Source organism: Oculina patagonica, chromosome 12 (assembly GCF_052425735.1).
Source record: "Oculina patagonica isolate OP01 chromosome 12, crgOcupat, whole genome shotgun sequence".
NCBI classification, from domain to species: domain Eukaryota; kingdom Metazoa; phylum Cnidaria; class Anthozoa; order Scleractinia; family Oculinidae; genus Oculina; species Oculina patagonica.
In genome coordinates, this window is record NC_135769.1 from 30,982,158 (window position 1) to 31,010,146 (window position 27,989).

A 27,989-nucleotide genomic window follows, 5' to 3' on the forward strand; every position below is an offset into this window, starting at 1 on the left:
GAAATTTAGCCGCTGAACAAAATAGTGTCGGCTCATAAAATTCATTGGTTCTTATATGAACGGAAGTATTTTATACGTATAGCCGCTGGTTATAATGCGTCTGCAGACTTCGAAAAAATGGCGGCTAGCACTGGCTAGCATGGCTTCAATTTTCAAGTCAGTCAAGTCAAAATTTCATGTAATACTATGAAACAGGCGTGAAATCGAACCTAATGAGCGTAAAGCCGCGATGCAAGCTGCTCTCACAACCGGTATTTTCAAAATTATGTGATACAGCACGTCGATGTTGCCCACAGAGAATTCGATTTCATTCAAATGCAAGAAAAGATCTTGCTTGTCAAAGCAGCACCATTACTGTACAGCTACCAAAGGACGATGAAGCTACACTGTATGTTCATGTAAGTATTGTGATCTAACCTCCATGTAAGTGTCACCTCCTGAAACAACGTTTGATTGATTGATTAATAATTATTGACTGATTGACTGACTGGTTGACTGATTGATTGGCTAACCGACTGACTGATTGACTGACTGATTGAATGATTGATTGATTGATTAATTGATTGATTGATTGATTGATTGATTGATAGATTGGCTGACTGACTGAAAGGTTGACTGGTTGATTGTCTGACTGACCAAGGGCCGAATCGCACTAGAGCCAGACAAATCAAAACTTGTTTACTTTATGTCAAAAATCTGTCGTCGCTTGACTTGTCCTAGTGCGATCGCGTATTTTCGTGTCAGCCAAACATTCCAGAGGACAGGCAAACTTCAAAATACAATAGCTGGTGTTTGGGTTTCAATTAAAACGTCAAAAATGACAAGAACTTGGAAGGGTTTAATTCCTGTCTTATGTTACAATAGAACGTGACCTTTGTGTTTTCGCCCGTTCTTCAGTTTGCAATATGTCGGATCCAATGACCAAACAGTCCGCCAAACAGCTTTCCCAAAAGCAAACAGATGGTAGCTCTTCTCATTCGTAGCTGTTTCCTAAAATATTCGTCTGGGATTCTTGGATCATTGTAATGAATGTCAAACCAGGAATCGGCGGGTTGAGGGAGAACCCAAAAGTATGGATGCCTACGGCGATTTCGTCTTCGCCTTCAAATCTCGTACAGTCTCAGAAAAGCTCGCCCCTCTAGTTGTATTTGAGCAAGAGACATGATTATCAGCATCATCCTCAGCTGCATCTGAAATTGTAGGACAAATGCTGCAGCTACAAAAATCAGAAAACGTATCGGGATCATGTTGTTATAAAATACTGATTTAAAGCCAAGGTACTTCTGCAAAGTACTGAAATGTAAACATTTCGGCTTTGTCAAACTAAACAAAACGCTAGTCCGATAGCGCGTGGACAACAGACAAATTGTCGGCGGACAAACTTTAGCCAAATCATGTGGAGTTTGCCCTGGGACATTTGAAATGTCTGGCTCTAGTGTGATTCGGCCCCAACTGATTGATCAATAAATGTGTGTCAGATTAGCTCTATAAATTATGTAGTCTATTTATTTATTTATTCATTTATTTATTTTTGTAGTGGCCATTCTGCAAGCAGATCTGTACATTTTGCAATTTCAACAAATATATAAGGTATGTACTCCTATTGAAACCCCCCTACAGCAGCCACTTCTCTAGCCTCCTGTACATACAAGATCGCATGATGACCACAAGGGAGTGTCTGCATTGGAGGGTATATATCACTTCTCCACAATGGCCAGTTCAGTCTGTTGCCCAGGATAGTCATTATAGAGAGACAGCCCTATGTACATGTAGGCATGCACAATACTAGTCACGAACATTTAACAATAGACTTAACAAGCCCGAGTTTTCTATGAGCAAATAGTCAACGAGGTGCAGTCGAGTTGACTATCATTCATAGAAAATGAGAGCAAGTAGTATAATTGTTTTAGTAGAAACTCTAAAGGATTGCAGTCCAAAACTTATAAATTCATGCACTTTGAAGCCAAAAATCAAGAATTTTTTTTAAAGAGCAAAGCATGCACGATTGTGTTCTATCAGCGAATAGAAAATTGTGGGAGAACCAATCAGATTTGCAGATTTCCAGTTAAACACAACTGAGTTTCTACTAAACAGCATTGTAAGTTCCAGATTTGTTTTGACTGACGTATCGTTGGTGTTTGTCTCTAGTAATAATGTGGATCATCAGCGTATGAGGAAATGCCTTGTGACGGAAACAGAAACTCTGTTACGTTTGTCTGGTGTGAAAAGAATTTCCTCAGTTTACTTTGGTGGAGGTTAGATCACAAAAATATCAAATTGAATTTTGTGTGTACATGTGTTTGTGGAAATGTGCTGGTGTAAAATAATTCATCATTTATTCATACTAGGTACACCCAGTCTGGCAGAGCCTTTGACTATTTCCTCAGTGCTGGAAACTGCTGCTAGGATTTGCCATCTGTCGACTGAAGCCGAGGTGACACTGGAGGCTAACCCCACATCAGTTGAAACTGATAACCTCAGGTTTGAGCAAAATGCACATATTAAATTATTAAAGTAAAAATATATTATAATCCAGTTGCAGTGTAGACTAGTATATTTTAATTTCTACTGGCCTCTACTTAATTTTTTCCCAATTGCCCAATGGGAATGTAGCTTGCAATATTTTCTTACCCTTACTATGGTACATGTACGTGTACATTTCATTTTTGTTTTATTGTTGTTAATTCATAGGTAATAAAACATGTTTTGTTTGCTGTTGTTTACTAGACATTTTCACACAGCTGGGATCAATCGCCTTTCACTGGGAGTCCAGGTTAATGTTTTCTATTTTTTCAACAGAATTACTTTTCATGTATGTTGAACTTTTCATTTGTAATCTTAAAAATAAATAATTAAATAAATTCAAAAAACTTCATTTTAGGGCACTTAAATTTCATTTAATAGTTTGATATTATTCTTTATTCTGACATAATTTTGTTACATATTCTCTCTTTTTTTTCTTGGTAGTCCTTCAGTGCAAAAGATTTGTTGCTTCTGGGAAGAGATAACACCATTAAAGATTCATTGCAGTAAGTTGATTGTGACCTCAGGTCAGCTTGTACTTGAATCTATGGCAAAAGGCAGGTTTTAGATTTGAACTTTTCTTTGGGCTTAAAGGGACACTGCCACAGGGATTTTAATGCTTTTCGGTTAAAAGTACTAAAATTGGCCTGGCCAATAGCTCATCTTGTACATGAAATGCACCTAGTACATCCATTCAGTAAATTGTTGTTGAAGAAAAAAGGGAGCCATAAAAATTTAAGCAAACTGTTAATTAAAAGTAATTTGAAACAAAATTCAAAATATATTCCATGAGTCGCTGTGTGCAAAGAATAAACAAGGAGAAAAAGTGTCTGCTCAGCGAGGCAAACTTATTTTCACTAAATGGCATGAAAAAAGAGACATTTCTTTTTTATCAACCAATGTTTTGCCGAGCGAAGCCCCGCGCAATGTGCAACGAAGAAAGAACGGGCGAAATATCAATATCGAGAAGCCCCGTGTTGCTGATGTTTACACGGCAAACATGGGTGGCGTTGACCGAGCTGACCAGCTTCGCTCGTTTTATTTTGCTCGTTATTCCTCCCGAAAATGGTACAGGTACATTTTTTGGTTTTTATTCAACCGTTCAGTCTGCAATGGGTTCATTCTCGAATCAATTTCTCGTACTTCCCGAGGAAAAAGAAAGCGCCCGATGATCAGCTTTAGGCTTGATCTGGCGAAACAACTAATCAATGGTTTCAGCCAAAGAAAAAGAAAGCGAAGATCTCAGGAGACTCAAAATCCTTCTGACTTTTTCAAGTTGAGATCTAACGTTCCTGATGGCATCACAATGATATCACTTGTTTATCGCTTCAGCACACTTGCATGGTGATTTCTAACAAAGTTGGACCACTACTTGTAGTTTCCATATATCTTTAGGCTCTTGTAATGAGTTTTTGAAGTGAAACTGGTGATAGTGTCCCTTTAATTGATGTAAAGAGAATAGGACTGTCAGTGCCAATTTTTGTTAGCATTTTAAAATACATGAACAACATAAATTGGAATGGGTTGTTTTGTAGAGCATTGCAAACTGCAAAATCCATATTCCCTGGAAAAGTGTCAATTGATTTGATGTTTGGACGACCACAGCAAACACTTGATGAGTGGCATAAGGAGTTATCACAGGTGTGTAGAATTAGGACTTCACATTTGAGGGAAATTGAAATTTTAAAATGTTAGCTTCAAACTGGCGATATCATCATCATAATCATCGTCATCATCATTATCATCATCATCATCATCATCGCCATTATCATCATGGTTATTTTTAATTATGATAATTATTTTTGATTATGATAATTAATTTTAATACTTGTCTGCCAGGCATTATCTGTGTGTGATGATCATGTCTCATTATATCAGCTGACCCTTGAAAGGGGTACACCACTTTATAAGAGTGTCAAGTCAGGAAAATTGGTGAGGTGACTACTAAAATAAAAATTTAAATTTTTAGTATATTTAATTATCTCTTAATATGCAGTTAATGTTTATTTGTGGCAGTCACTCCCTGATCCAGATGTAGTAGCAGAAATGTATCAGTTGGCTGTGGAGGTAATTGATGAACTCTTTGTGAGACATTTGATTGTATACTTTAGACTGTCTAGTACATGACTGTACTTTTAAGGGTTGTTCTAAAACCCAGAATGCTAGAAACCTGGTATACCGGAAATCCAGAAGAGAAGGCCCGGAATCCTAACACACGGAATGACCTTTTTTATGTATGCCTTATCAAGATAAATACCAGGAAATATGTTATATTTTTGGGAAATTGGAAACTTTGTTACGAAGTTGCCAATTATGTTACAAAAAAATCTAGTTTAGTGTTCTACGTCAAACAAATTTAATTTTTGACGAGTTTGGCTCAATTTCCTCTGGCAGTTGAAATGCTTCATTGATTTTGTTAGACCATGTGATTGGTTTTTCTTGTCAAATGGACTTAATTCTAGTTTAAAATAACAAAAAAAAATGTTATTTAATTAATTTTATACCATGATTATTAATTTGCTGTTCTTAACTTCAAATTTTACTTCATCACTAGACTTTGATTGCAAATGGATTTCATAGATATGAAGTTGCAAACTTCGCAAAACCAGTAAGCAGAGTTTGATTGATGGCGCATGATATATTATTTTCTTAAAACAACTTGTTCACAATCTCTAAAGTAACATTCTTCATCTTTTTAGTGCAGAATGCACTTTTGTGGTGGTTTGGTGGGCAGTCGTCTGCTAACCCCCTCAAGCGCTAAAGCACTATATAGTGTAAACTTTCAATCAGCAATTAGTTATTATAATTAATATCAATTAATTAATTATTATTTGTGGAGGGGGTAGGGGGTGGGGAGCACCTGACCGTATGCCCTAGGTAAAACGTGGGCCATATCTACTTTACCTACATATTATGAAGATTTCAAAGGTATATATTTGTTTCAGAAAACCCTTTGCTCTCCTTGTGGTATCATTCTTTCTAGAGTAAAGTACTTTGCACCAAACGCATGCGCATATCTACATTACTTTCATGTGAAGATTTCAAACCTAGATATTTGTTTCAGAAGACCTTTTGCTCTCCTTGTGGTACTATTCTTTTGATAGCAAAGTACTTTGCGCCAAACACATGCACAGATTCGACTATGTTTTATTCTCAGGAACATTGCGTGCATCGCGCGTTTGCAGTAGGATTCCTTCAGACTCCGTGATGCCAAGTTAAAACCGCAAATTAACTAAAGTAGATTTTGAGACTTTCACAGCAGCTTCGTAATTAAGAATGCAAAAACTTGCTCCGTGATTTTCAGCACGAAACCCCTAATAAGCAGGAAACAAATATCCAAGCTGTAACGCACTTTTAAAAACCTTTCGAAAGAGATGGGTTTTTTTATGTTCTTTTAATTAGTTTTCGAAAAACGTCTTTTGAGCAGTTAACCGCAACTTAATTAAATTAAAGTGAAAAATTGGCTTAATTATTGAAAACAAAACAGCTGCCATCGATGTCACGTAAAGAAAACAAAAGTATCATGTTACAGCATTTGCAAGGAAAACAAGTGTCTTGTTACAAGCAAATAACAATCGTGTTACGGTTGAAAAGATAAGAGTACTAAGGAACTCCTGGGAAGGAACACAAGTGGTGTTTGGTGGGGAGACACTAAAAAGTATCCGAACATTTCAGTTAAAATATCTGAGAATGCCACTGAATTCGTTTTCTGTTTGTTTAATATTCTCGCGGGAACAGTTCAAATTGAAACTACACTCCTACATGAAAAACAGAACCCAAGCTATCGTTCGCAAATAAACAAAAAATCTCATAACATTTGCTTGAAGCAGAAACAAAACAATTTTACAGCAAGGCGCCCAAAAGTGTGACCACTTTTAATTTATCCACATTCTTTCGTGCAGATTTAATCCAATCAAAAGCCGTGGATAGCTTGCAGTTGACTTCTGATTGGATTAAATCTGCACAAAAGAATGTGAATAAATTAAAAGTGGTCACACTTTTGGGCGCCTTGCTATAATGCATATTTTCGTTGGTCAGAACTATTACAACAAAGATTTTGTTTCATTCACAAAAGAAATCATATCATCATGAAACAAACTAATTATATTAAGATTTTTTTATAGTTTTTTCTGCAAATTATTTTTCTTATAGCCAATTGTAAATAGTGTAGGTTTCGTTTTTAATTTTCTAAAGATTGTAAATGGGTTCTTATTTTTGTATCTATTGTAAATTTATTACCAATGTTTGTAATGCGCATTTGATTATTTTATAGAAAATGCACAATATAAATATTAAATATTATTAAATGTAATTATTATTATGATAATTATCAAATTGTCACGAAATGGCACGTTGTTATTCTGTTGCCGCTATTGATCGCAGTTCATTTGATTTTAACTCCAAAACATACCAACTAGTCTTTAAAAGGTGACCTTATATCTCCCAATCTGAAAATTTATTTCTTGGATTTATCGATAAATTATATAGATCTGTGTTATAATTAGTTTATTAATTAAAGCAAAACAACTTCAATCGATGTCGCCCTGTTTGCCCTAGAAATGTATCAAGTAACATATGTTTTCGACCAAAACAAGTGTTGCGTAACATAAGTTTAAGAGAAAAACAAATGTGTCATGTTACATTTGTTTACACAAAAGGGAAAAGTATCACGTTTGCTGTTTTGACGTCTGAGTTTTTCTGGTTTTTTTTTTTTTTTTTTTTTTTTTTTTAACCGGCAAAGATGAAAACTTTTCCCAAGTGCGACCCATACCCAACTGAAAATAAAACCAACGAAAGTTAAATGTTGTCTAAGCCTAGTGCCATGTGATTTTCAATGCGGTGGGATTCTTGTAGACTCTTCCTACTTAATTAAATTAGACTCATGTTACAAAAGTTTGCACGAAAAGTAAAAGTATCACGTTTGCTGCTTAAAAACTCTCAAATTAACGAAAGTTAACGTAAAACACAATGGTTCAAATGATTGAAAACTTCCTTTACTAAAAAAAATTGACTCTTTATTGTGTCAACTGGTCGGTCACGTGTGTGACTTTTCAATAAGGGAAATCTTTCTCCCGGATGAAGGTGTCACGTGATTTAGTTGTCACGTTTAGTCTTTCAACATCTTACAAGTACATGTGAAACAGCGTTTCAGACTGAAAGGTGAACTCATTTGACTTATTCTCAAACGAAATTACCCTGGAAAATTGACAGCATGATAATATTTATTATTATCATGCTGTCAATTGTTTGGCCATATTGCATTCTGCACTGTCCTTTGAGTCTCTGAGTTTGGTGTTCCTTACCTTTAGTTTGTAAACTATTTTGAGGTAAAGTAATTAAACCAGTCCTAGGATATAATGTTATGACTGTTATAAAGTTTCTCTTACTACAGGTATTTATTGTCCATTTTTACAGGGTGCAGAAAGCAGACATAACCTTTCTTACTGGAATGGCACCCAGTACATTGGAGTGGGGCCTGGAGCTCATGGAAGGTCATTATATTAAATTGTGTTAATTTATACACCCAACTCCTAACACTGTACCCTCCTCCCTCTCTATCCCTTGGACATTTGCCTTTTTGTGGCTCCAAGAAAAAGCTCCTCTCCCCCTCCCCCTCAAAAAATTGTATAGTCAATATTACCTCAAAGATGGTGATGCAAAAGATGTCCTAATGGCTAGTTTATCGCAGAACTCTGGTTTGTGAATGAGATCTATGTTTGAGCCTGGCCAGAGTTATTATGTTGGTCAAGACACTATACTTTACTTGCAGTGATTCTCCACCCAGGAGTATGACAAATTTCAAAGAAGTGGCAAGTTACTTGGGGAATTTGCCAAAAATATGAATTGACATCCAGCCAATGAACTGAAAAGTGGCAATGCATGTACTTGTTTGGTGCTTCATGCTACAGGAACTGAATTAAGGCTGATTAATGTTTTAGTTTTAAACTTTACAGTAAAAAAGCCAACAGAACATGCAGCAGTCATCGTTTGCATGGGGTCCTGTTTGTCCTCAACAAGGGACTCTGGTGGGGTGGGGGAGGGGGGAAGTCAAGGCCCCTTTCCCGAACAGGGTTTGGTAATCAAGATTTTTGTGTCAACCAACAGATTTGTTCCTCGTGGCAATGAAACTGAAATGCGACAAGCAAGAGTGCAGACACTAGAACCAAATGAGTGGATGAAAGAGGTGAACTTTTCATTTCTACTGCTTGCGAAGAACTTCCTCTGTAATTGAAGGAATTATGATGGCACTTTGATTTTTTTTCCTAGTCTTATTCTGAAATGGTTGACAATTAAAGCAAATCAGTGTTACAAAAGGAAAAAAGGTTGCATTTGACCATTGATTCTGCTGTATTTCTAACTTGATTTGACAAAAGGTGTCTCCTGAAATTTGACATGACACCGTAGTTCTGAAGCCCTATTTCTGTAACGAACGCTGAATGAGAGCTAATTTTAGCTCAAGTTTAACGTAAGGTACTCTAGTTTATGTGTTTTTTAACCAAAAAGACTGCATATATGGCATTTTGTTTAAATCAAGAATTCTATCAATTTAATTAAGAGTGTTTACAACTTGAAATGTGAGTCAAAATTAATACCAAGATAGACATAAGAAAACACTCGGCGGAGAGCTGAACTGTAGCTTTCTTAAAGCATGCACGTCTCAAATAAACTGAACTAAAGCATTCTACATCGACATTCGATTCAACTTTAAGCAAATCAGGCGAAATATCTGAGGAAGCGGGCATGTGTTATCTCAATTGTCAACTTCATTGTCGCGGCCGGAAATGCACACGATCGCATCGCCTCCCACTAGCGAATCACAGAGAACTATGAACTATGAGTGTTAGCTAGGCGGAGAACGCCTAAAATTGAGGAAAAAAAGAAAACTATGTACTCACATCAGCGCTTGAAGCGATTCCTTGGCTATCCACTCCGACATGTTTCTTTTAGAAATAACCGACAATGTCCCGGATGTATTTGAATGTCGTCGAGCGCGTAACGCCCGCTTCCCAAACTTCAACAGTAAAAAACTAAGTCTTTAGCCACGGTAAAGTTCAAGCCAAATATCGTTATGACCGCCTTCAAATCAGCCCGTATAGTTAGTTCCGAGTCCTAATTGATGTGGCTAAAGACCTTTGCTGTCTAAAGCAAGCTCAACATTATCTGTACCTGGCAAAACGAGCCGACCGGTTATCTGTGTTTAACCGCCTAGCGCTCGGTTTGAGGTACGATAACAGCCGACGCACAACTTGCAAATCGTAAGACTTTCACCTTCACGGGACTTAATGATGTCCTCCGGCAAACTTCCTTTAGACAGCAGAATGGAAAGCTATAGATCACAACTGTTCTACTAGTTAGCGCGCGCAACTAACATTCAAATGATAGAGAGGGGTTGGAGTTAGAGACTGGGCTAGACTAACCACAAGTAAATCTAGAGGGAGGGAGACGGGAGGGGGGGGAGAGACAGGGAGGAAGAAAAAAAAAGTAAGATTGAATTCACTACATTAGACAGGGCGACATTTCATTGGAAGAAAGCCAAACAATTCTCCGTATCCTCAAAAAAAAAAAAAAAAATGAAACCCCATACATTTCCTAACAGCCCGATAGCCACCTTTTATCAAATCAAGTTAGATTTACAGCCACAATAATGCAGCTCTTGAGGCAACCTGCAAATTCTCTTCAGACTCTTAGGCCTGTCTAGTGGTAAAGACTTCTGAGTATTATATATGGTAAGAATTACTTGTACTAAACCTACTGTCTGATGTTCATTATTTCTAGGTTGAAGCAAGAGGTCATGCAACTAGAAAACAAGTACCACAAGCAAAACTTGAAATGTAAGTTTAAAAAATAGCACTTTTTTAATACCAATATATACTGGTTCAGTATATAATGTGTTTGATATTTGACATGACTTTAATTTATTGCATATATTATCTATGAGGTGGGATAAAATGGGGGACTTAAAACTGGGGGTGGGGGGGGGGAGCTGAAAAACTAAATTGAGCATTGTCTAATTAATACTATTCTTTACAATTTTTTTCTTGAATTTATCACAGATTGGAAGAAGTTCTCATGCTAAGTCTTAGAACTGCTGATGGTCTTAGTAATGAGGTACTAATAAATAATTATGCCAATAGTCTTGAGACAGTACCTTTTTTCTGTTTTGTGCAGGGTTGCATGTCATCGTTGATTTGAAAGCTATTGAGTATATTATTTTGACATGTGATTTTTGTTTCTTTGCACAGAAGTGGAAGAGCTTGTCTCCACTTGGCGTGTCACTGTATGATGCATTTAAAGATAATAACGATGTTCAAGATCTCACACAGTCTGGCCTTCTGTTATTGACTGAAAAGTAGGTCTTTTTAATACAACATCATAAAACAAATATTGATGTAATGTATATGAAATGATTCATATATGAACTGCGGATGTATATGAAAGTGATAAATGATCGTCGCAGTGAATTTCCAATATAAGCAATTGGCTAAAGAAGCCTGAAAAAAATTCAGGGCTTCAACGGGATTCGAACCCGTGACCTCCGCGATACCGGTGCGATGCTCTACCAACGAGCTATTGAAGCCACACATTGGGAGCGAGGTCAATTGAGTTATATTTTCCCGCGAGAGGAGTGAAATGATGTAATGTATATGAAATGATTCAATAGAACTGCGGATGTATATGAAAGTGATAAATGATCGTCGCAGTGAATTTCCAATATAAGCAATTGGATAAAGAAGCCTGAAAAAAAATGCTTATATTGGAAATTCACTGCGACGATCATTTATCACTTTCATATACATCCGCAGTTCATATATGAATCATTTCATATACATTACATCATTTCACTCCTCTCGCGGGAAAAATAATATGAACCACAATTGACCTCGCTCCCAATGTGTGGCTCAATAGCTCAGTTGGTAGAGCATCGCACCGGACGCGGAGGTCACGGGTTCGAATCCCGTTGAAGCCCTGAATTTTTTTTCAGGCTTCTTTAGCAATTGCTTATATTGGAAATTCACTGCGACGATCATTTATCACTTTCAAAACAAATATTGCAGTAACATTTTTGAAGTTCCATAGACCATCTTGACATATGTTTGGACACAAAATTAATTGAGGGGCGTATTGGGCCCTATTAGAAACCGCAAAACCGAACAAAAAATCATCAAAAATCGCAAAACCGCACACAAAAATTCAAATTTCAAAACATTAACCTTATCCTATTGACACCTGAAAAAAGGTTTTTCTTATACACTTTTGGCATTTCTGTTCAGCTACAATCTAAATCATTCTACTGAAGCGAGATTGCATTTGATCAGGAAACCAAACGGGAAAAACCGAAAACCACATCGAATACCAAATCTAAAAAAAAACGCTTGCATTGTAGCCGAAAACCGAAAACCAAATGCCAAGAGAAGAAAAACCCACAAACTGCATAAGACACCAAAACCGAAAAACCGGCAGTTTTTCGGGTCGAAAACCAAAAACCGAAAACCGATCTAATCCCATTGCCCCCCCCCCCCCTCCATGGTTGTTGTTGTTGTTGTTGTTGTTTGTCAACATGCTCAGAGTCTATACAGTCAACTCTCTCTAAGACGGACACTTTCGGGACCAGCCACAGCTGTCCGTCTTAGAGAGGTGTCCGCCTTGTAGAGAGTGGAGGTAACATGACACCAGTAATTCTGAGATAATAAAGCTAAACCTTTGCATAACGCAACAAACCTTTGCTTACTGCAACAAGACTAAAATAATAAAAGGACCGTATTTGCTTGTTAAAGCAAAAATTGAGAGGTTCTACAAACTGTAATACTGTAAGTAGAAACGACCTCTTTAGTGTCCATACACGTAAGCAGAGAAGTAACCCGTTAGAACGTCATTGTTAGGGGTATCAAATGGTCTTTGCGAGCATTTGCGAGCATGCGAGCACAGCGTTTTTCTTTGCTAGCACGAGCATTGACAAAAATAAGCCTTGCGAGCAACGAGCACTTTTCAAGAAGCTACTCCAACAAAAATCGAGCATGCGAGCACTTGTAAAAATGTGCGAGCACGAGCAAACGAGCACCCACTAAAATGTTGCGAGCATTTCGAGCAAAAGCTTAATTTTGCGAGCACTGCGACATTTTGAGGGACCATTCATGACCCATATTGTTTTTCTTTATTAAGCTTGGTATACACGTATCCTTAGGGCGCTTTAGGTCCATAGGAAGTTTGGAAGTATTTTCACTAATAAAACATGATAAAAAAAACACTTCTCAAGTGTCCGTTAATGATTTCAAAGTGTCCGTTGTCCGTCTTAGAGAGGTGTCCGTCTTATGGGGAGTTTGGTTACAGTAAAAAGACTGAAAAACGGCAGGGACCATGACCAGGTGTCTGTCTTAAGGAGGTGTCCGTTTCATAGAGGTGTAAGTTAAAAAAAGAGTTGACTGTAATAATGTTTACGGCTTGTTCGTACTAAAATTGCATAATTGCGGGCCCAAGAGAGGCCCGCAATCCTAATCTTGACAGTGACCAGCGGATTGCGTATTCGCGTGCGCGCCACGTTTATAAAGGCTATCGCAAACCGGAAGTTGAAAATTTTTTCTTCCACTAAGAACGATCGGAAGCAAAAATGTGTCAATCACGACATGTCGTAACACCGGAAGAGAAAATCTTGTCTCCAAGAGCGAAAGAATGCGAAAAATCAACAGTTTGTCACATTGATCGAGGCCTTCTTCAGACATTTTGCAGACGTTGTTTTATAGGTGTTGCTTTTGAGAAGATCTGCTGTGATTGTATCACAGATAACTACGGCAAGCGATGATTCCAACAACGGTTATTCTCGAGAAATTCCTTATAACACTGACAACAAAGCGAGTTTGCCGACGGAGGAAAATCACATCTCAATTCACACCACGTGCTCAACTACACTTCGCAAAACTGTCAATCAAAAAAACAACTCTGATTGGTTCGCGGCAATAGGAAACGATAAAAAACATTCGTGACTTAAGCGTGACGCGTTACTCGACCTTACTCGGAATAATTTTCGTTTGTCCAGTAATTAAAAAACACTTCCCTCCCAGTACCTTCTCTTCACTGCATCGAGGCCCGCACTTTCTTACCTGTGGTTACCACTAGTAAAATCCTCTTTTTTATTATTATTTTCAGAGGTATCAAAGCCACCTACAAGGGTTTGTTCGTACTGGACAGTATTGTTCCAACATTGTTACTGCATCTTGAAAAGTTGGTTACGACTTCATCGAATACAGAAGGAGATCAACAAACGCTTAATTTTGAAAAATAGATTGTAGATATTGCACTTTTATTAAGAATAAAGTTTAATTTAAAAATCCAAAGAAGATCTTTGCGTTGTTATTCATATAGAAAATCCTTCTGGGTTTTTTTTACAAATCCATTCATTGAAAAATGAAAAGTACGTTTTTGCCCCTTCGACACTTTTTCCTTTTTTTAATCTTTGTAGGCACCTTTTCCCTACTGATGGCAGCTAGCCCATTTATATATTGTACTCCTTCGCCTTTTATTTGCGCGGCATTCACGCTCAGGTATTTGAAATCTAACATCTCAATGGCCGTGACGATAAGCTGTAAGGTACGTGGCGCACTATTTTCTGTTGGCGACTAGCTTTCGGGCATGTACGGGCTCTCTAGGAAGCTCGTTTGTTAACCTGCGATCAGGCCGGATACTTATAAACGCCATTAAACTGACTAACTTTTCATGCAACTTGTCTCCCAATTTTGTTGCGCTCCGAAAAACTGCCATTTGTAACACACTCTAAAATGAACACTTGTAACGTTTACGTCGCAGAAAGGACTTCAAGCCAACTTCACGAATTCGGGCCTGCATGTTTACATTGACAAAGTATTGTTCCTGTTATGAACAGTTTATGAGGGTAACCCACCGTCACCATACGGAGGCACCCCAGGAAAGAGAGAGAGGGGGGAGCTTTTCATGCATTCCTTTATTAATAGCTGCGAATTGTTTATATGAGAAATCAAAACGTTTTATTGGGAGACAGGGATCAATGAAAAACTGACGATGCATTACGTTTCTCGATCTCAACCGATTGACTAGACTTTAAAGTCGTTCGCTTTTCGTTTCCAGTTTGGTGGTCGTGCTCCGTATCGGGGGTGTGCTTAACATGTAGGCAAGTCTATCGATTGACTTACACGGTTTCCGCTACGCTGCGCAAGCTAGGGGTGTTAAACAAAAAGAACGTCATTATAGGTGGCTGTAGTGTTCTACACTGAGCCAAATCAAGCCCCAAAAGTTTGAACTGCAACTTACAACATTTTCAAACAAAGTCCTGGGCCCGGTTGTTCAAAGCACGTTAACTAATCAGATAGGGAAATTATTTTATTTTATAATTTTTTTTTTTATTTTCCCCTTTTGGGCCTCAATAAAAAAATAAAAATAAAAAAAAAAAAAAATTTTTTTAACCCCCTGGTGGATGATGTTTTTACTGTAATACAATGTACACATCCCGAGTAACTTGCTCACGTTCCTCGTCTCAAGAGACGTCCAAGATTCAACCGCAAAATTCCGATAATACTGCATGACGTATACTGCAAAGATTCAAGTTTACGAGCAGTCCCTTTTCTTAGTCCGTCTAGCATAAAACGTGAAATAAAGCGCTTGTGAAAAAAAGACCGCGCGAAATCTGGTAGATAGACGCGCGTATTTTTTTTTTCGAAATAGTTAACAACTATTCACCAAAGTGGAGGTGGCTGAGGTGAATAGCTGTTTAAGTATATACTAAAACAGTGAGATAATATGACGCGAAAGGATGATTTTTGACTTATTTATTCCTGCAACGCTTACAATTTTCTCGCGCGAGTTGTTCGCAGTTTGAGTAGCCAATCAGCGCACGCCAAAAACGCTATCCACTGTTTTAGTATTTACTAATTGAAGCTAATTCAAACTTTGGGGACTTGATCAAGATTTGCCTCAGTGTGGAACGCTGCAGTCACCTAGCTTGCGCAGAGTAACGGAAACCGTGCAAGTTGATGGGAATATTTTATACAAGTCAATCGCCTGATCGAGCCTGCATTGCCAGCTTTTCATCGATCTTGTTTCTTCAATTGTTACCAATTTCGATACAGCCCAGCACACACGAGGCTCCGGGAACCCCACCCAGAGCGGGCCCGGGGCGGGGCGGAAATGGGCTATTGTTACCTTGGTTGCCGCTCAGTGGAAGGTTAGTAAACAGTGACTAAACTGACAACATGGCGGGGAATTTGACCAAAAATTTTCAAAGAATTCAAATACTCCCGGGTTTGCCCGGGGGGTGGATGGGCAGTTTTGGATGATTGACTAAATTTGCCAACTAGGTGTGACTTGTGCTTTTCCCCACCGTCCCGAAAATGAAGGGCGCAAACATGGCGCGGAAAAAGCTTAAAAACGACACTCGTGCGTGTAAGAGAATGTGACTCCAAACGATTGAATGTGCCCAAGCTTGGAAATAAGCCTCAGATGCCAGCAAACAGTGTTCCAATAACAAGCCCCCTTCCCCCAAGCGCGAATGCACAGTGCTTGTTTGGCCTTCTGACAGATGACTTTCTGTTCAAGAAACAGCCTCTCATTATACCAAAATAATGAGAGATGTAGAAGTTTTTTCAGACGCAAAATCCCTTCCAATCAAGCCCGACCATTTTTGAAACATAATCGAGCTATCCGATAATAGGCCCCTCTGAAAATTAGGTCTCCCAAGGCTTCACAAACAAAATTATATAAAAAGCTGTTGGCTTGCTTTAGCACCCCAGCCATCTTTTCTGTTAAAATTGTTAAATGCTTATAAGCTACCTAGGTTGCTAAATTTTAGGCTAGAATGTTCTTTGCAAATGTCTCAGGACATACTTTCGCCCAAGCGTCAGAGTGAGGAGCAGGGAAAGCAAGGGGGGGAGAAAACACAGCAGCCAACTCCCCTTGCCTGAGGTTCAGCAGACTTCTGAGACATAGTGCTTCCTACAAATACAACTACTGTTTGAAAAGCTCTCTGAGATTAATTTCTTTTCCAATCAATGAACCACAACTCAGTCTCCTCAAGGAGGCGTTCACCATTAGATGTTTAACTGTACAGTGGAACCTCAAACGTACAGTTGAACTTCTAACAGTGAACACTTTCCACATCATTCCATACTATCTAATGTGTACACAATTAGTAGAGGGGGCTATTCCTCTCTTGTAAATCATAATCATAATCATAATCATCATCATCATCATCAACATCATCATCATTATTATTATTATATGAAAACTATATCTACAACTAGGTTCAGCTGCAAGACCAGGCTCTCTTGTTTGGCATTTCACATGCATGCTGTAACTTGGAGTGAAGAGGCTAATATTAAATAACAACAGTCTCAATTTTCTTTTACTATCGTTTTTATTTGCTACTGACTCTTTGGGTCATACTTAGTTTGATTGATTGTTATCTTTACAAAGAATTGGAAAGAAAGTACATTGCAGTCTACACTCCACTCGACACACCCCTAATAAAAAGATGGCGAAAAGAGAGAAGAAAAAATACCTTATGAACATTATCAAAGTGCCCCTACTAGACTGTCCACAGCCCTTTATTTTTTCGTGTTTTTCGATCGATGAGCCTGATCAATGAGCGTGCAGTGAGAACGGCGAGAGAACTGGACGCCAGCTCGCTTCCCACCCAAACAACCGCGCGCGTCGCGCTGGGGACGAAGGGTGGGGGCCATTTTGCCTTGAAAAATCGAGGGGCCGTGGACTCTATTTTTCCTTTGCTCGCTTCCCCTCCCCCGCCCGCTCGCGCTAACTTCGTCTGCTTTTTTGCGTTGAAAAATTGAGAGGCTGTGGACAGTCTATGCCCCTACTAAAGAGGAGTCTTGCTATTGAAGGCGAGTGACTAGAACCACAACTCACTGTTTCCTCAAGGAGGTGTTCACAGTCAGAAGTTTAACTGTACAGTGGAACCTCAAGTACATTCAAATCCACATATCTATCTTTAAAAGGAGTCTAAATGCTTCTAGCCACTCCTATTACATTTGTCACCACCTAAAAGGGGACTCTCAGATTTCACGTCTGGTCACCCTCAGGGAATGTCCAAATGTACCGTCAAACTTCTTACAGTATACACTTCCCTTTAGAAGAAAACAGAAAGCTGTGGTTCTGGCTTCGCACTTATAATCCAAAACACCTCCCAGACAGGAACAATTTGATGCCGTCCTTTAAGTATCTGTCTTTCTCACTAATTCATCACCCCCTCATTTAAAGTGTGCCAGAGCAGAGCTATTTTTTACACAACTGAAGAATAATTATCTTAGATTATTTTATGAATTTACAATTATTTCTTTTCTGAATCTTTCGAAAAACAAAATGACCCTAAGATCCACTCATTTATCAAGCAAAAATATTTTTCATCTTCTTGTAATTACCAATGTTTATGCAAGAAAAAATATGAAAAAAAATAATTTGAGTCATTTCTCTAATAATTTTATATGTACATTGTTTGTAATCTGTATGTTAATCTGTTAACAAGATGTTGTTGAGTCTGAGCTACTATCAGTGCTTATAACACTAGGGGATTCCATGGCACTCTGAAGCCACTGATGAACACGACGATCTCCAAATATCGATAAGGCTTCTGTAGTGCCAGGGGGACTGAAGAAAACTGCATACTCTGGAATCCCATCAAAATCGTACTCTGGAGTACTTTGCCGAGCCTCCACTGTGGGGCTATCCACTGAGCTTGACTCCTCGATAAGAGCTGGTCTGCTCCTTCTTCTTCCTGTTGGTTGTACAACTGAAGAGTCACTGTTTTCGCATGTAGTGCTGCTACTATGTGAAGAAGTACTGGGTGAGGACGAAGTCCATGGTAGCCACTGTAAACCACGCCTGGTTCGAGTTGTACTAACACTCGGAGACCTCTCCCTGTTTCTCCTGGAGACACTACTGCCGTCACTTTCATCTTGTCTAAGAGGAGACCTACTGCGACTCCGTTCTCTACGGGGCAACAGCTGATGTAAGGAGCGTCGTCGTTCTCGATCTCGATCTCTGCGTGCAACACGTTCTGACAATTCCTCTGCCAAAACTGAGTGATCAAAATTGTCACTTTCCTCATCTTCTGACAGTAGGGATATTAAACCTGAATCAACATCTCGTTGGCCAGTTGTCCCAGTACGGGTTCTACTATTGGAGCGTCCATTTTGCTCATCACGCTTTAGTAGATTGTTTACTGTCTCTTCAAGTGCTGACGTTCTTTTTGAGTAGTCAGACACCACTTTTTCCAGCTCTGCCATGAAAAGAAATTTTACCATTAACAATGGTATCAACAACTAGTGGCAAAGCATATCAACCATTGTTGATTGTCTGCTTTTGAAACATTGAGCTACATGTAACAGGCAAGCATAAACATTGATTTTTGTAAGAGTTTGCAGACATTCTGATAAAATGACAAGAAAAATTGTCAGATTTCACTGTAATGAGAAGGTCTGTTTTGAGGATAATTGCATTAAAACAATATTCATTCTCGGTCTATTTTCAAATCTTATCATATTCATCTTTAAGTTACACTGTAATCAGTAATGGTACCCATAGTACATGTTACACAAGAACAAAATCAGTAAAAGTGGCATTGAATTTCCCATATTTAAAATGAAGAAACTTTAATATTATTGCAATATTTCATTTTTTCACTTTTAATAATAATTTTGTAACAATCCTACTTTACGCCAATTCTTCTTGATGTTTATAATATTGTAAATTTCTTTTCGCACATTAACTCAAATTTTATTTTTAAAAAAGCCATAAGGGTCACTTATGTCTATTCAGCAAATTTAACTTCTCTTTAGTAACATGTCATTTAATACTCACCTTCGACTCTAGACTTCAAACTTTGCACACAGTTATGGTGCGGAACTTCAGCAAGTGTTAGTTGCAATCCACAGCCTTGAAGACATGCCGTAGAGCAGCGAATCAGTCTTTTTGGACACTCTGCTTCATGTTCAGCTTTACTTCTTCTTGGAAACGTTATTTCGCACCCCTCGTTCTCGCAGGTCATAGGCGCAAACAGACAAGAAGAGTTGTGTGACCCAAGCTGTTCCAACTCTACTGTTTCAGTGCAACCATTTGGAGCGAAATCGCAACGAATTTTCAGCTTGTTAATGATGTTCTTAATCATTGGAAGAGCAGGTCTCAGTTCGTTAGCCCGTACTTTCTTCCTGCAGTTCGGACAAGACTTTTTCGTGTCCAGCCATCTTGAAATGCACGCCGAACAGAAAACATGGCGGCAGGGCGATTCAACCGGATCCTCTAAAACACCAGCACAAATGGAGCATATGAGCTCTGGATTAACATCAAGGAACCTTTCCAGATCGATTCCCATGGTTACGGGCTGATTTTCAACAATAAATCAGCTAGAAAATGCTTGGACTTGTTTCAACTCGGAAAACTACCATCAACTCTGACTACTTCGCCAAAATTTTCAGTTTTCCGCCGTTTCCCGGTAACGCGGGAAACCGGGGAATACTAGCGCCCAGTCTACCCGAGCCTTACGAGATGTTCGGAAGGTGACGAACTTCCGAATTGCCTACGATCTTCGCTCGCCTTTCCGATTGTGTGCCATATTAGGATATTTCCGGAAGATACATTATTGATGCCGTCGTATGCAAATTACCAAAATAAACTGAGCTTGTTTCACAAGCAGAAATAGGCAACTCGGATCTTTCAAAATCTTTTAAAATCTAAACCATCTCCTGTTCAATATGTCGTTTCAAATCTTAACGATCTAGCTCACAGCTGGCAAAATACCTTACCTACAATTTTGACAAGTCCTGTTAATAATTGCATCAGTGCGAAGAGTTTGGTTTCTGAGGATTCGTGTGTTGATTTTTTTCATGACGGCGGAAGGGGACGCTCGAAGACCTCCATTTTGATTTGGTATAATTTTGCTTTTGGGTGGATTTCAAGATGGAACTACGTGTTGGGAACAAGTATCGGCTTGGTAGGAAGATTGGAAGCGGATCGTTTGGAGACATATACTTAGGTAATCGTTGTTTGAAGCTTACTTTTTAGAACTGCTTTTCTCCCACATAAAGCTGCGGAAAATTCTTTCCCGACATGACAAGTCTGAGCAGCTAGCACCCGCTAAAATGAGTAGCTCCCTGGCGTTTTTCCAATAAGGATCATGCTAAGAAATTGCCGGATATTTTAGTATATAATTTTAACTTACGCCTAAAGTGAAAAGCGTGTTCGTTTTAAAGGTACGAATATCTCGACTGGAGAAGAGGTTGCTATCAAACTGGAATGTGTCAAAACCAAGCATCCGCAACTTCACATAGAAGCCAAATTTTACAAAATGATGCAAGGAGGAGGTGAGCTACTTTACATGCATTTTGGCGAGTTAGAACTTTATATTTCAGTGTACAATTTCTTAACTGATCAAAATCGTATTTGCTATGAACTCTAACACTGTTTAGAGATGTAAGCTAATATGCTTGTTTCAAACAGTATATAAAATAACATAGTGTGTTTATATATAAACCTAACGTAGCTGATTTGATTATGGAAATGATCAAAGTTAGGGAACTGTTATCTCGGAAATGAGGCATTTTCTGGAGTTTATAGCACAAATTGATGTTTTTGAATTGATTTGCATTTTGTACTTGTGTGAAGTAGACTTCACGCTTCAGTGCTCAAGAGATTTTATGAAACAATGAATTTATTAGCCAGTATTGTCACTCAAGGAAGTGATTGGGAAACTTGTTCATTCTTGTGGTCAAATATATGTTATACATCAGGCCCAGCCCTTTCAAAGTGTGAATAATGCTGTTAATCACTATCCATTGGATAGTGATTTACCCAGTGAATAATGCTATCCACCCTTTGAAAAACTGAACAAAAGTATTCATCTAACATGTTTATACATCCTTGTTGCCACCCAATTCAGATCATTTGTTTAGGAGGTTACAATAGTTATTGTTCTGTTCACGCATATTCCCATGTACTCGGTTGTGTGTGACAATTTGTGCTGTTGTAACCTCCCAAATGAATCATAACGTTGTCTGAATTGCGTGGCAGCAAGGATGTAAAATTTTACTTAAGCCAAATGTGTCTATTCCTGGGCCCGGTTGTTCAAAGCACGATTAAGCTAATCCCCCAGTTTTGACGTGGACCAATCTCAAAGTTCATAAAACATTAGCTATGGAAAACCCTTCTTAACAAGAGAAATTAAAACCTTGATCGTCTTTTAATCCTGGGTTAACGCAAATAGTTTGGCTCGGATTGTGTCTGATTGGACATTTAGAGATGATGACAATTCTCTAATTACTAGCATTTCATGCACTAAACAATCAAACTAAAAAAATGTCTCTAAATTAACAACTACAGGTTATACAGCATTGCACTATAAACTATACTCTTTCACACCTCTGTTTTAGTCATGACTTCATTTCATTTTCTGTAGCAAAGTTGTGACTAAAATATTTAGCTAATATATATTTGATAAGACATAAGCCATAACATGCCAAAATCAGTAGGATATAATTTCTGTATGCATTTATGTTTTATTTACATGTAAATAAAAGCCTGGCCTTTATAACGCCTTGGGACTACCTTTTAAATCAGCAATGGTGTGACAATAGATATTTGTCACAAATGCTACAAATAGAGATCTCCCTTCCTCTAAAACATTGTTGTCAAATAGGCAGCACTGGCTGATATATTTTGCTCTTATTAACAGTTGGTATACCCACCATCAAGTGGTGTGGAACAGAAGGTGATTACAATGTGTTAGTGATGGAGCTCTTGGGACCGAGTCTGGAAGATCTTTTCAATTTTTGCAACAGAAAGTTTAGTATAAAAACAGTGCTACTCTTAGCTGATCAAATGGTAAGTTAGTGGCATGTCTGTTTAATAACTAGCTTTTGTAGGCATGACTGTGCTCTAGGGGGCTAGCTGTTGTCTTTGGGTGTGTGGCAAAAAAAACTTCCTATGTACTTGTACCTACACATAGTAATTTCCTTTAAATATGGGGACTGGTGGTTTTGCTTCTTATGAGTAACATCTCCATCACCAGCAACTTTGAGTTTCACAATGACCAATCAATCCTAGGGTTTCTCAAGAATTTTTATTGATTGCTGTTGTTGTTTTGTTTTGGATTTTTGTTTTGTTTTTTACTCTCCAAGACCAACCATATTTTGATAAGGATACTCTTCTTGCCAAAACCGACATAGTTGTTGTAATTATTATTCACTGAAATCCTGATTTCAATTGGTTTTTTGAATCATTTTTGTTTGAAATATTTTTGAGTACAGTATATCCTATGTTTCTTGAACCCCTGATCCAAGAGCTCCACTCATTCAAACTATACAGCCTTGCCCCGATTTCTCAAACCAACTTTTGATTCCTTGGAGGCTTGAGAAATCAAGTTTCCACTGTATTTTAACAACGATTTTTGTGTTTATGGAGGTCTGTAGCATTTTATTGACTCTTGCATTTTCTTTCTATTGTTTTCCAGATCAGTAGAATAGAGTATGTTCACTGTAAAAACTTCATCCATCGGGACATCAAGCCAGATAATTTTTTGATGGGACTGGGTAAGAAAGGCAGTCTAGTGTACATCATTGACTTTGGACTGGCCAAGAAATACCGAGACCCACGTACTCACCAGCATATACCATACAGAGAAAACAAGAACCTTACAGGAACAGCCAGATATGCTAGCATCAATACTCACTTGGGAATTGGTATGCTGTCTCTTTACTTTTTGTGTTCCATGTAATCTACCTCATTATATCTATTTAGGAACTACATTGTACATGTATACTGTAGTAATAAATACTTGGTGGTTTGATCAAATAGTATGTGCTTCATTCACTTAGTATCCTACCTTAATTTTGATGCTGTTTATTTCCATAATCATTATTAATCATTATCGTCATTATGTTGATACAAAATTCTGCATGTATTTTTAGAAGCTTTTTTCAATTTTGTTGGTATAAATTTTTATTTTAACCTTTACATATCTTTTGCAATATTAAAGTTTGGCAAATTATATATCAAGCAGTCTGGATCTGTTCTGTTTTGTCCTTTTCTTTAATCCCATTGGTCATCACAAAAGTGCTTTTTTTTTTTCGTGCCAAACACAGTAACAATATAATTTAAGGTAGTTCATCAGGGAACAATTTCTAATGTTCTTATTTGTAGTGATAGACTTAATTTATTATATGTTTTTTTTATTGTTAAACAAGACTGAAAATGTGTTTTCAATAACCATCATAACTTGTTTCCTTAATGCAGCCAGGCATTTTAATTCATAAACACATGTATCTTGAGGATCATATGAGTGCAGATCATTACATGATTGTATCTTATCCACTGTGTCCCAATTTTAGAACAAAGCAGAAGAGATGATTTAGAATCACTTGGTTATGTGCTGATGTATTTTAACCTGGGAAGTTTGCCATGGCAAGGTCTTAAAGCAGCTACAAAGAAACAGAAATATGAAAGAATCAGTGAAAAGAAGATGTCCACCCCAATTGAAGTTCTTTGTAAAGGATTTCCATGTAAGTGTCAATGCATTTACTTTTTTTCTTGTAAAATTAGTTTTAAGGAGAGATTTTTTTATATTTTTAACAACAATGTTACAAATATGAATTTATTGACATCATTCATTTGATTTTGTTGCAGCTGAATTCTCCACGTATCTAAACAACTGCCGGTCTCTTCGCTTTGATGACAAGCCAGACTACTCTTACTTGCGTCAACTTTTCCGCAACCTATTTCACTGTCAAGGATATGTATACGACTACATTTTTGACTGGAATCTTCTCAAGTTTGTAAGTTTTCTGGAATTCTTGTTTTGTATCTTGCTTGATTTGATGTTATTACAGCATACAGTTATTACAGAAATATAAAATGATAAAAATGTCTCCAAGTAATGGTAAGCTCAGTTGACTCTGACCTGGCCTAGGTTCAAGTCTGCCCAGGGCTCTTGTGTTCAACATTTTTAGCTCCCCACCCCCAATCCAACCCTACCCCATATATGGGAGCAAGAAAGGCTTCCCTTAACCCTTTCACCACCGCACGTTTTCCACAGAAAAGTGCCCCTAACACCGGCCATTTAGAAAATGGCGATTTCTCAGGAAGGAATGGTGCACAAATTTTTCAAACGAAGCTAGCGCGTACTACAAACATCGTATCTAACTAAAAAATACATCACTGCAAAGATAATTTCACAGCCAACAAATAGATTAAAACAGTTATATTTATTTCATTCAAAACATTTACAAAATACAGTGAAAATGCTGCACAACTCTTACCGCATTATGTAAAGATCGTTTGAGAGCATCCCTGTCACATTTAGGTGAATTTCTTGTTGTTTACGGTCTACAGTTCGCTTGAAATGTCTTACACATCTTCACTAGTTATCGATCGAACAATTTTGAAGATATTTGGCTTTAACTCTTGAAATTCACGGTTAAATTTGCTCTTGAATATTGTCTTCACTTTCGGTTGTTGCTGAAAATGGTGAAAAAAATTGCACGGTAAGTTTTCTTCTTCGTTTTACAATGCTTTCTTTATCCTTCAGTTTGTGGAAACAGACGGCCATTTTGTTTTCAAAGCATGTGCTTTCACTTGCATAAATTAGTTTTCCAAATATGGAAAGTAGTGCTCAGTTTTTCCCAAAACAGAAGAGGTCGTTTTCAGCTGTTTTGTTTGGCCGCTAAAGGGGCCACGGGTGTTACACGCACTTTTAATTTTTGGCCGCTAAAGGGGCCACCGGTGGTAAAAGGGTTAATTGCTCTTCTTTTTCCAACAAGAAAGAGCCTATCTTCAGTACTCCCCCCCCCCCCCTCTTTTTTTAAGCTTCTCTGAACCCATCACTGAATCGTTACTAAACGGAATAGCAAAGTTAATGCAGAGTTAATGCTGGCATCAAAAGAGCCTTCAGCCTCCTTCAGTTCCTATGATTGAAACTGGCAAGACCTCGTTCAATTAAGGCCATGGCAAACTACATAGCTTTATGTTGTGTAAAATACTAACTTTAACATGTCATTCTACCTCAGGGCAGTGGACGGGAACCAGATCCCGGTGCTGATCGTGGAGGTCTCAGAGGAGTGGAGAAGGTGCTAGAGAGAGAACGTGAACCAAGGGAACCAGAGCGGAATCATCGAAGCTCCACCACGCGTGCCCTGGCTGGTGGTGCTTCTGGTCGACTACGTGAACCCATGAGTGCTGCCACACCATCCCCTGTTGGTAGGTTGAAAGTCTTTTGAAAACAGAAAGTTAAAAATCTGTAGGTATCGGTATCCACATAGATTTTTTGTAATCATCGTACATACTACTTATTAACCGAGAGTGAGGTCATTACAGGGGAATCTCAGACCGAGGCCTTGATGTATTGACCGAGCAACAGCGAGGTCAATACATCAAGGTCGAGGTCTGAGATTGCCCTGTAATTACCGAACGGACGAGGTTAATAAGTTATTTATTATATGGCCTTTAAGCACTATCCAAAAAAAGAGTATAATCAAGGGAAAAAACACTGGATGTAAAACTCGCTCTCGCTCTCTCTGGCTCTCTGCGTCGCTCATACTAAAGAAGTATCGGTATGCTTATATTTTTCTTTCAGTTATTGAAAAGATAGTTATATTTTGTCGGCATTTTTTGTTGTTTTCGCCCCCTCGCTAGTAGCTTTTACTCACAACTGAAAAAACCGTCGAGCCGAGAAAAAATTTCATAATGCCCGGTCATTACAAGAAAATAATGCCCGCTCAGCAGCCAATCAGAGCGCGCGTACTATTGTAGCCATATAATAAATGTATCTTATGCCATCTGTGAGCTTGTACATTACATTTCTAAACAATGCTTTTGTTATTTTCTGCATACAAGGTGTACCAAGTAAAAGGAAAGCGCTAAGCCCAAAACGTTTAGAACTTTTTAACTTATTTTACGGCATTTGATACTACTCTGATGACAAAAGAACTTTGATTAACTTTTATCTCTTTTTTTATCATAGTATTTAAGTAACGTTTTTTAGCCTTCTTGTAAATATTATTGTAAATTAGCTCAGTGCTTTTTAATCTTTTTAAAATTTTTATGTAAATTCCCTATTATTGTAATAATATTTAGCTTAGTAGTTTTTAAGATTTTTCATGTAATATTTTTAGATGCAGGGCCCCTCTGGATACCAGCCTATGAGTTGAATGGGCTACCCTGCTTTTTACTTTACTTCACAAATGGCACGCAGCTCACAATTTTTTTCCTTTTATCAAGGTGCACAAAGGCCTATCTCACGCGCAGAAAGGGAAAGACGAATCACACGTCTCCATCGTGGAGCCCCAGCTGATGTCACAGGTGGGGATCTTCCACGTGGCGACATATCCCGGATGTCTGGTGCCCATGTCCGCTCCACCCCTGTGATGACTCCAACATCGTCAGGGACTGGGCTGAGGCGAGCTAGTGGAACGAGACAGGAACGGGACAGTGGAATGATGGAACTTTCCGCTGTACGCCATTCTTCAAAACATTTTACACGTCCAAAATGACTTGAAACTTGACATCAAGGGACAGTACTCAACGTTGCTTTCAGAGCATTTGTAAACTTTAGCTCCTAAAGGAAACCTTTTTGTATTTCCTCTCAGAATTTGTTGCTTTCTAACTTCCAGTAGTTATATTTTGTGAGAGTTGTTGTCAAGGTACTGTGCTCAATCTGCAGAGTGATCTCAGCCCAAACAGCGCCTCTCAGGCTGTTAACTTAGGTTTCTTATTTGAATTCTTTTTTCGCTCTGTGTCATGTGAAAGTATAGTCTATAGCTTTGTTTTTTGTTATTTCCTTTTTTATCACAGAAACAAAATCAGATCATATTGGCAAATAAGAGAGTTGTAACATTTTTCTCTTTTCCAACATTCTTTTGTTAATTGTGGTGGCAGGAACACCAGCTTTGGATTTGTTAAAGATAGTAAAGCATAATTGCTTATATTTAATTCAACTACAAATTGCCAACATTAATCTTTTACCGTCATGTAGATCTTCTTTAGTTAGCCTTTGGGAGAGAACATAAGGTAAAAACCATGTGTGATCGCATGTGTGACACGACTGTGCTTCTTCCAAGAAGAAGTGTTGTGCGACAAAACCTGCAGCATAAGATGTAGGTGTATTGGGTAGGTTAGTTAAATTCAGATGACTGGAATTGTCATTTAACCAGCCTGCTAGCCTCTTTCATTCTCAGTTGTAAAAGACTTCGACAGCATTTCACTTATAAGCTTCCACTGGGTACCAGAGGCTTAGCTTGCACAGTTTCTGATACCGGTCGAGGCGGATGTCAAGTCCCTTCTCTGACCCACTGCTTTTGCAGTCAGCCTGCTACCCATTTTCCCCTGTGCACGCTAGGAAAATCCCCTGGTACCCAGGGTACTAAAAAGTAGGACTGCTTAAATTATACACATTGTAGACTGAAGTTTGTAAAAAGTGTAAAATGAAGACCAAAACTGCAAGATAT

At 38.2% G+C, this 27,989-nt stretch overlaps 3 protein-coding genes across 5 annotated transcripts; 2 read left to right on the forward strand and 1 right to left on the reverse strand.

Annotated features, from left to right (window-relative positions):
- Positions 1 to 109: 109 nt before the first annotated feature.
- On the forward strand, positions 110 to 13,848 carry LOC144631395 (radical S-adenosyl methionine domain-containing protein 1, mitochondrial-like). 3 transcript variants are annotated; one of them, XM_078489820.1, is made up of 16 exons: positions 110 to 398; positions 1,538 to 1,590; positions 2,149 to 2,255; positions 2,349 to 2,481; positions 2,728 to 2,773; positions 2,968 to 3,029; positions 4,059 to 4,164; positions 4,363 to 4,455; positions 4,540 to 4,590; positions 5,078 to 5,131; positions 7,939 to 8,015; positions 8,629 to 8,707; positions 10,300 to 10,355; positions 10,578 to 10,632; positions 10,767 to 10,873; positions 13,666 to 13,848. In XM_078489820.1, exons 1-16 carry the CDS (start codon positions 213 to 215, stop codon positions 13,799 to 13,801), a joined length of 1,401 nt encoding a protein of 466 aa, XP_078345946.1. In that variant the 5' UTR covers positions 110 to 212; the 3' UTR covers positions 13,802 to 13,848. The 3 variants fall into 3 exon arrangements, with proteins under 3 accessions (XP_078345946.1, XP_078345947.1, XP_078345948.1); XM_078489821.1 differs by lacking the exon at positions 4,540 to 4,590; XM_078489822.1 differs by lacking the exon at positions 4,363 to 4,455.
- Positions 13,849 to 17,723: 3,875 nt separating this feature from the next.
- On the reverse strand, positions 17,724 to 19,989 carry LOC144632770 (uncharacterized). Its single transcript, XM_078491497.1, has 2 exons — positions 19,360 to 19,989; positions 17,724 to 18,778 (listed from the first exon to the last, which is right to left on the reverse strand). Exons 1-2 carry the CDS (start codon positions 19,868 to 19,870, stop codon positions 18,018 to 18,020), a joined length of 1,272 nt encoding a protein of 423 aa, XP_078347623.1. The 5' UTR covers positions 19,871 to 19,989; the 3' UTR covers positions 17,724 to 18,017.
- A 177-nt stretch (positions 19,990 to 20,166) lies between these two features.
- On the forward strand, positions 20,167 to 27,984 carry LOC144631399 (casein kinase I-like). The gene is made up of 8 exons (XM_078489825.1): positions 20,167 to 20,530; positions 20,748 to 20,858; positions 22,226 to 22,374; positions 23,003 to 23,231; positions 23,880 to 24,050; positions 24,175 to 24,323; positions 25,554 to 25,743; positions 26,764 to 27,984. Exons 1-8 carry the CDS (start codon positions 20,455 to 20,457, stop codon positions 27,033 to 27,035), a joined length of 1,347 nt encoding a protein of 448 aa, XP_078345951.1. The 5' UTR covers positions 20,167 to 20,454; the 3' UTR covers positions 27,036 to 27,984.
- The last annotated feature ends 5 nt before the right edge of the window (positions 27,985 to 27,989 follow it).